Raw genomic sequence first — 9628 nt, forward strand, 5'->3', positions numbered from 1 at the left:
GTCAGGAAAATACCATAATGTTCATTTGAGGAGCTTCTACTGACCCTTTGTTTTTATTAACACTACTATCTTTTACCTTTTCCTTTTAGGAATGCTACTGCTTATCTTTTTCTTCTTAGACATGAGATTTTTTTTTAATCATATGATCAACTGACCAAAATAGCTTTGTGGAATGACTTTATCCCAGAAGTGCCAATGCCACGTTGTCCCATGGTTTAAGAGAAAAAGCATGACACTCAAATCTTTGCACTGTTTAAATGTTATTTTATTAAATATCTTCAGTTCAAGGTTTCATTGTAACAAAGCTATGAAGGTTCTACCAACATTCAGACCAAACAAACAAACACTAGCTAACTTTGTTTTAATTATTTCTATATCATGCAAAAATTCTGCATCAAATGCCTTCCATTTCCTGTTTAAAATGTGATATTTATAATATATATTATATAGATGCTTATATTAGCCCCATAAGAGAACATTAAGAATGCTAAAGGTGTACAGCTGTGTTTGATAATGGCCATACCAAGCTAAGGTTCTCATTAACTTAAAAGGAAACAAAACAAACAAAAAAAAAACCCAAAGAGAGTTTGTCTCCAAGACTGTGCAAAACCAAAAAACCCAACAGTTCTTTTCTTTTTAAATTTACTCTGAAATATGCAGATACTTAATACAGAGGGTTTTCTTTTTAATCATTAATAATCATCAGGTAAAGAGACAAGGAAGATCAGACCTAAAGAAGGCATGCATAACGGTTTGTATTTATCTTTTCAAAACTGCATAATTGTAATCTCCTGTTTGCTCTCTCTCTGTGGCTTTAAAAAAAAATATCAGAATAAAATAGCAAGGCTTTTCACTTTTTCACTTCGCTCACTGGCTTAGTGCTGTCTTAAAAATGTTTTGAAATAATAAAATCTAGTGTTTGCCCCTATGCACTCAACCCCCACACTCCTCCCCTGGGGTAGTAGAAGGAGAAAGAAAAATGTGTTTGTTCAGGCAAACCCTGGGAAGCATAGATAGTCTTTTCCTTCATCTTAGGTTAGCTGCTCTAATCCTGGTGTGGGATAGCACCTCTCTAACAAAGGGAGCGGAGCGCTATATGGTGCAAAGTGACAGCTCCACTCTGTGCAACAGCTTTTAGTTTCTGCATTCTGTTAAATAAGGATTAAAATTCCAAATTAGCTTTTCTCTCTTCCGTAGTCTGTAGAAAGGTTGCCTCACACTTAGTATGCTGTCAATGCAATCACTTCAATTCCCTGGAGAGATCCAAAAAATGATTGTGGATAGAAAGAAATTCAGGTAAAAGCCCAAGCCAACTTCTGTAAATAATGAATAAGCCTGTGCCTTCCCCTTTGGTCAAGACAAATCCCGTTACTGAAAGGGTCCATCAGAAAGGCTGTTTTCTTCTTGGGGCTAGAATCCATTCTTGGTAAGGTCAACAAAACAATTCCACACTCCCCACCTAATGAATAAAGGAAATGGATTCCCTTTCCAGCAAAGAATAAAAAGGAAGATGAATTGGCCCAAAGGACAAGTATCAGATCATATGTGCTAATTCTCTTTCCCCTCTGCTGAATTCATGAGGCAACATGAACTCTAACACCCAGAGGCAACACCAGGAGGTGTCCTGGAGTCCTTCGGCTACAGTTTGTTGAGGTTCTGATCTGACAGTTTTCTGTGTTACAACATCACTGTAAAAAATAGAAAAATTACCCAAATAAACTCTAGGAAACATGACACAAACATCAGATGAGTTAGTGGTAGGGAGAAGCACCTGGCTGGGGTTACTGGCTCCCACTGCTATCTTAATCAGAGATCAAACAAATCAAACAGGAGGCCAGTAAACCCCTTGAATTCTATGGGTGCATATATTTCAGTATAAAAAACACACGCTATTTATGCCTCATATAGGAGTGTATGTGCAAGTCTTCATGAAGAACGTAACACTAAGTTTCTTGTCTGCTTCCTAAGGAACACGTGTTCTGCAGCACTGTGGATCCCAACTATACTACTAGAAAGGAGAAAAGAAAAAAAAAAGAAAAAGAAAAAACCCATACATGTACCCTCTTCCTTGAAATTCTCCACTCTTAACACAATGCTTTTTTTTTTCCTTCTTTTTTGTTAAATTAAATAAGTTGGCTTCAAACATCTGTGTTTGGCCAGGTAGTGGCTGTTTCTAAAACCAGTATCTCTGAAGAGTAAGCTTCTATTTAAGTTATATTTACTTAAATCCATTTTTATTTATCCCTACACTTTCACCTTTAGTTTTAAATCGACATCTCATTTTGTTACTTTTTTTTAAAAAAAGTCTGTTTTGGGATCCAGCAGCTGAACAACCAGCTTTCCATAGCGTTCTTGCTGTGCAGAAGAAGAAACTGAAGTCAGTCTGCTGGACAACAGGAAGAGAAGCGTCTTTACTCTCTCTTAAACCCCAATCTTCACAGTGGCTCCTCTGGGGTCTCCTCACCACCTCTCACTGATTAAAGTCACAGCACAGCCTGAATGCAATGTTAGCTTCCATCATGCCTTTGCGGAGCACAGTTCAGCAACCCGCTGCTCAAGCCGCCTCCTTCTTGCTCTCCCTCTCTGTCTTTCTCTCTCCTTCACTTTTGCCTTCCCCCTCACTTCATTTCTGCAAGGTGTTCCAGCTGCTGCCATTTTCTTAGTCCTGGGAGAGGGGGGTACGTTGGATAATCTGTCATTTATTTAGCATTACTCCTGTTTTTTGTTATTTTATACAAACAACATGTCTTTTTTCTTTTTTTTCTTTTTTTTTTAAGATTTAAAAACACCTTCGTACAGCAGAAACAGACACGATGGATCCATGGAAAACAACAGAAAGGCAGCGCCCGGAGCATCAGATGCATGCAGGGTTTCGTGCATTTGGCTGCTGCCTGTTTGTAATTTGTATTTATTTGTTTTTTTTAACGTCAAAACAGACATGACCATTGCTGTCACTCAGGCACTCCGGAGCTGCTTGCTAAGAAGATATTGCCCTCCAGCTGGGTATCTCCACAAGTTGCTGCAGTCAGGAAGATGTAGCATCCACCCAGAAAGGACAGGGAAGAACGGGATGAAAGATGGAAGGAAATAAAGCCAGAAGTTAGCTGTACACAATTAATAAAACAAGTTTTTCTACAGATTAATTATTGGGCACAGAGATAAACCCTTCCTAATGCAAAACTGATTAAGGCTGTTTAGGAGAGACAAAGACAAGAGGAACACACTTTTGCTTCCAGTTGGCTTGTATAACAATGAAAACAAATCACTTGCTAAAACAAATTACTTGCTTGACTGTACCAGAGTGGGGTCCACTATCTAACAGTGATATGTCTCAGAAGTTGCAGAAATTTCCTAAGCGGTGATCAAGAAATCTGTCCCTAAGGAACAGTTTGTGTCTCACTCCAAATCGGCTTCTGCCTTGATTAGGAATATTCATTTTCTCTCTTTCTACGTATAAAGTCCGCAGTAATTTTATCTTCGAAAGTTCTCAACATCTATACAGATACTGTCTTTCTTCAGTTTTGCAAAGGTGTTGCCCCAGCAACAGCTTATAGCAAAGGTTTTTCCCGACTAGTTTTGTATCAAATAACTGGGTTATTTTGATCAGTTTTAAGTTTGTTTCATGTTCATTATCATCTTCCTGGCAAGAAACAGCCAAGATCTTCTATTTAGCTTCTTTCTGCCATTTCTAAGGTCTGCAAATATTTTTCGCAAACTGTCTTCTCTCTCTTGATTCCTACTCTCTCTACACACTGAAGTTCTCTGATTATTCTCAAACTTTTCTTAAGGCTACAGTTTCCTTTTAAAGTTTCTTAGCCAAAACCAAACTCTTTCCATGTTTATCTTTAAGTATTATCATCCACTTCATTCCTTCTTGATCCTTATCCTTCTCTGCACTTGAACTGTTGCTCCAAAATGATGTGTGTTCACATGGCCACCCCCACCAACCACACTGCCCCCACTCGTAATTGCACATGGTTAGACTTCCTTTGGAATCCAAAAATGCAGGTAAATACTTTAATTTAGTTTATGAGGTTTTTAAAATACTGTTTTAACCAACACTCTGTGCTTTGGAAATGGCTCCTACTCTGCAGTTTTCAGAAGCTCTCCAAAAAGTACTTTTGGACAAGGTGCAACATTTCAATAACCAAGTCAAGGAAACTCTCTCTTCTGCAGCAGCTAAAACTCTTCATTCCTAAGCTTCCTCAGAACTCCTAGGCACAGCCACTGAGTCATATGGATATCTTATTAATTTGTTCCGCATCTGTTTTGAGACTTCATAGTAGACTAAATCCAGGCAAAAAGTCTCCCTCAATATCCTTCTGAGGCAAACTGATACAAATAAGTTACTTTGGTTTCCCTGCAAAGGTTTTATCCTTCTCATTCCTATACTCCCTGGAAATAAAGCTGATTGACCAGCTCCCTTCAAAGCTTCTTCCTTCTGAGGCACCCCAACTGGCTTCTGCTCTTCAAATTCCATCTGTGACCTCGCCACGATTTGCCTTTGGTGGTTCACGTTCCTTTCTATTGCCTTCAGTAGGGCCAAACGCCTCACAACACTTAACGAGTAAAAATTGTTCTTGGCTCAGTCTTAAGTAGTACAGGTCTAAGGCTCAACTAGTAACTATACTTGGACTGTTCATTGTGAAATGACCACAGTGAAGTAAGTTCATTTCCCAGATGCATCAACACAAACAACTGATAAAACCTCTAAATTGTAGAAGTTTGAATTTGCTTTTAAATAGAATACAACTAGTAAAAAGGCCTTAAGATTACAGAACTTAGATCTGTAAAATTATTGTGACATTACACTTCAGCATGAAATAAAAGAAGGCAGAAAGACATCTAAGCAAGAAAATCGAGTAAGTCAATAAACAAACCAAAATGCCTAAATGGTGTGTTTCAAAAGTAAATGGAATCATACTGCTGCTCTTCAAGAACAGGAAACAATTGTTTGTTCATGTCAAATTTTATAATTAAAGCTTCTTCCTATGCTGAATTATGGCAACCTACTTGAGGATATTATAAACCCTCTGACATTATTATTTCTTTAGATTTCCTTTCCTCTGTGCTTTCTCACTGCACTGAACAGCATTTACTAATCAAAAAGTTTGTAGTAAAATTTGTATAAATACTTACTCTTATGACATAGCAATTATGGTGTATAGATTTTATAATATGTATAATATTCTTAGAAAAATGTCTGTACTAAAGGACTGGAAAGGTAGATCCCTGACACCTGGAATAGCTCTGTACCCCATAGAGTACTCCTCCCCTCTGCTCTGCAGGCCAGGATTAGCAGTCTGTCCAAGCACAGGGCTGAGTATCTGAGAGGAAGCACTGCCGGTACAGGGGTAGCTGCCCTCAAGCACAACTATCTAGTACATGACTCCAGTTTGTTGGGAATGGCAGATAAGCCCATTGAATTCTTAAGACAGGGACTTAGGGAAAGGAATGCCAGCTGATTAGTGGGAATTTTTTGCCTGCAGACAACTAGAACACAGTTTTCTCACACCAGCTAAACAATCTCAAGCAGTCTGGGTGTACGATACTAAACTCCCACATACAGCAGCCTCAGCTGTGCATTTGACAGACTCCTTCCCTGACAGACCATACCCGTGTTTGATCCTCACTGGAGAGGTGCTGCAGGGGCTCCAGAGCAGTGGTAGTGGACATTCAGCCACTTGCCATCACGGCGGTGCCAGACGCGGGTCTCTTCAGATTGCGTGGTGCGGGGCCGGCCCTGGCCATCGATGTACTGTGTCAGGCGGATATAGGCGATGCAGGCAGCATCTTCACCAATGACGTGGACATGGGGGTTCAGGATGGTGGTGTGTATTGGCTTGCTGTTCTTCGACAGTACTGGCAGAACATGCAAAACCATCAGCTTCAATTTTACCACCAGGAGAAGAAACACCTTCCCTGACCCTCCAACACTTTTGCATTTTRCTCACCTTCAGCTGGATTCCGGGATGCAACCAAAATTTTTCCTGCAATTTTCCAGGCAAAATCCAAGCAATTCTTTCCCCTATCACCCGTCTTTCTCCTTCAGAATTGAGCCTTTATTATTCCCTAGAATCCCCTGGCCTCTTTGCTCGCACTTCTTCTGCATACTACCCACTTTTTCAACATTACTGGTGGTATTTCTTCAATTATAGAAAAAGAACCTTTTAATTATCATAATATTGCTACAAAAGAGTCAATAATCAGGAAGCCCATTAGCTAGACCTGCATTAAATATGAGCAGACCTCAGAGAAGTGAAAAATCACTCCAGAACAGGCACTTGAGAGGCATAATCTCTCTGCATACGCAGCACTAAGAATTGCCTACTAAGGACCTTGAACTAACCCCCCAAACAAAACAAACTAAACAGCTCAGGATTTAACTTATCAATTTTCTCATCCTGTGGAGATATCCAGGAAGGGAGGCAACTATGGAGTACATGCAACCTACATCACTGTAACAGACAGCATTTCTCGCAACTCTCCCGCCCCAGGCTGACAAGGTGACCCTTGTATCCACGTAAGGGGTTCACTAGGTGTTAGAGATCTGAAGCAGTCCAGGGAGAACTCAAACTGAAGATATGCCAGTGATTTGTGCATGACTATCTTTATGTGTGACCATATAGCTTGCCTATGTCAAACATACAGGCTGTTTCCATGATTACATGTTCATTTTTCCATTTCCATATCAGCAGGAAATCCAGTGCCTCAACCTTTTAACTCCCCCTTCATTCCCTACTCACAAAATATTTGCACCAGGCAAATTGTAACTCTGTAAAAGTACAAATTTCTAACTGGGGGTTAGAAATAAAACTGTTACTAAAAAAGGCTTTGGAGAGAAAGCATGTTGGCTGTTATGAATGCCTCACAATCCACACAGAATCAAGCCCTTGCTGGTTTTCAGGCAGCCCACAAAAACAATGGCAGTTTTCCCCTCAAATGAAGTTATGTTATGGCGTAAGTTATGGCATAAAAGAAGATGGGAGGAAAGACTGTTGGTATTACCAAATCTACCCACTCACAGTTCTCAAAGTAAAACTTATGGAAGTCCATTCCTTCAACGAGGTTCCCCAGTGCTTCAGGTTCAAATGAGGTCAAACCAGGATCACAGATTTTCCTGGAAAAAACAAACACACACACCCCACAGCCTTACAGCCTGCATTCAAACCCAAAGGCTATTTACACAGCAAAGAGCTGGTAAGGCATGTGATTGGCACTCTGTGTAAGCCTAGCAATATCTGTACCCTGATGATTAAGTCCCTGGAAGACTGAGGCCTATTGCAGCAACACAGAACTGGTGTTAGTTGGAATTTCACATAAAACAAGCCTCTGCATTTCTAGTATATAAACTGTTTTCATTTCTTCCCTCTCTGCCCATCTCACTGCTCTCCCCTCCCTTACAAAAGGGTATTTTGCTTTCAACACTCGTGCTTCTTGAATCTGGCTACTAATTGAACCTCATATAAAGAGTTCAACCATACTCCAGCTACAACTGATGGAGGCTAAAAACCATGATCCTTTCTACCGTGCACGGCTGTATGACTCCTACTCTTACCCAGAAGTCAGTACATCACTTGTGCACAAATGGATAAACAACCTGTCAAAGGGCATCTACGCACTAACCAACTGTACTTACGTATATGCCTCAAAATCTCCATTGTTGATGGCTTCTATCAGTTGCTCTGTTATCTTAATGATCTCTTGCTTACGCACTGTGGACAAGAAGAAAAAGCAATTTAACCGTGCACAGGATTTGAATAGGAATATGGGGCTAAGTGGGTGATTCCTACAAGCAATTTGCAGCACACCATTAGTCTAGATCTCATAGGATGCTGCTCCCTGCATTCTGGAGACGTGCAGTAATGACAGCCATCCATATGAGGGTAGGGGACCAGTGGTATGAAAAGGGAATGGTGATCCTATAATGCAGAGAGAAGGGGAAATAAAGATATCTAGAAGGGGAAATACAGATATCTTATCCTGACAACTTCTTCTTCTTCTAGAAAGGTCTGTCTCAGCAACCAGGGCTGTATCCTGAATGAGAATTCTAGGTGCTTCTAGGGAGCCTAATGTCAGTAAACACACCAACTTGAAACCCTTGTCTGGCAGCTGTAAGATGAGGAAACTCTTCACCCTAGTAGCCATACAAGAATGGTCACTGTACAGATCAAGCCAATTGGAGAAGTGTCCCAAGAACTTGCCTGTCACCATCACCAATACACCAGATATTATGAGTGCTGCAAATAAGCAATTGGGACATGTAGGGGTAAGTTCTGCAAGCTAGAAAGGCAAATCAAAGCAGGATGGCTGGCTGGGCCAATAGGTACACTCTGCAGTACACCCTGTTCTTCAGGAAGCTCGCTTCTGCCAGTCCCCATGGCAGACGTTTTTAGCACTCTGACAGCACTGGCATTAACTCAGCCTACCTCACTGGACTTTGAGATGAACAAGGAGAGCTTGACTAGCCATCTCTTGTGGATTTAATCCCTTTCTGGCCATCACCTCTCTACTCTCTTCTCTCAGTTTCCCACAGCTGATAACCCAGGTCCCAGATGAATTAAGGCTTCAACTCATGTGCCCTAACTTAGGTGACATCTAAAATGTAAGTGTCTGAAACACAATTAGTCACCTGACTATCTCTCCTTTAGTCTCTGAAAAGCAGCAGGCATCTCTGCAAGTCTCATCTGAGATATCTCAGATTATTATTAGGGGAATGACGTTTAAATCCGACCTACCATCTTTTAAATGTCCAMGTCAGGGAAGATGAATTCTGCAGTACATGCCAGAAAATGCTAGTATGAACTACCCTCCCCCTTAAACTTCATCCACACACATATCTCATCCCAACATTGAGAAGTACAGCTGAAGAAAAACACAAAAATAATCTCACTGGCTATGAAAGGTGTTTGCAGCCATTCTGGAAATCCACTAAGAGATTTATACTGCCCAGCTAGCCACAGAAATATCCCAGAAGACAACTGGTAAGGGAGGTTTTGCCACTAGGGCTGTAACATCACATTTCTGTACGTACAATGACGTATGCAGGGAATGGACCAAAAGGACACAATGGCTTTTGCCTATTATAAAAAATATTTTTACAAGCAAGTCCTCTGGTGCTGTTTCCCCATGGAGCCGTGCCTGCACACTGGATCTCCCTCCCCATGCAGAAGGCACACGTGCACACAAATGTGCACTACCTGGAGGAGAGAGTCCCTGGGAAAGGCTCTTTTGGGGATGAGTGAGGAAAACTGTAGGCCGCAGCCACCAAGTGCTAGTTCACCTCAAGGGCACTTGCAGCCCCTTCCCAAATGTTACTACGCAGCAGCATTCACCCTGTATTTCGGCACAAGCCCATTCCGTCACACTGCGCCTCTCACTTCTACCACGTGTCCCGAACTAGAACTGACACACAGAAGGTGACGCATTTTTCCAAAGGGTGCAAGGCCACGTGGTCTCACCCGGCAGGCACCCGTGCCCCTCGCTCACGGTGCAAACCACAGCGCTCCGCACCCGGGCGGACACCACCGGGCAGCGAGCGGCCCCCAGGACAGCTCTGCAGGCCCCTCGGCCTCCCCCCGCGCCGGCGGGGGCGCGCTGAGGTGCTTCCTTCCCGGAGAGCCGCGCT

The 9628-nt window shown here is 41.8% G+C and overlaps 1 protein-coding gene across 1 annotated transcript in view; it reads right to left on the bottom strand.

The window, feature by feature from the left end:
• Positions 1 to 243: 243 nt before the first annotated feature.
• The window catches only part of CAMK2G (calcium/calmodulin dependent protein kinase II gamma), a gene marked incomplete at its 5' end in the record, with an annotated part of 122736 nt that continues 113351 nt past the window's right edge, over positions 244 to 9628 (bottom strand). Inside the window, 4 exons of the mRNA XM_085312173.1 lie at positions 244 to 3019; positions 5617 to 5862; positions 7026 to 7120; positions 7640 to 7715. Coding sequence (XP_085168299.1) covers positions 5630 to 5862; positions 7026 to 7120; positions 7640 to 7715 — 404 coding nt within the window. The remainder of the gene's footprint in view (positions 3020 to 5616; positions 5863 to 7025; positions 7121 to 7639; positions 7716 to 9628) is intronic.

Source organism: Rhea americana, unplaced genomic scaffold, assembly GCF_003343005.1.
Source record: "Rhea americana isolate MKP2758 unplaced genomic scaffold, rheAme1 scaffold_36, whole genome shotgun sequence".
NCBI classification, from domain to species: domain Eukaryota; kingdom Metazoa; phylum Chordata; class Aves; order Rheiformes; family Rheidae; genus Rhea; species Rhea americana.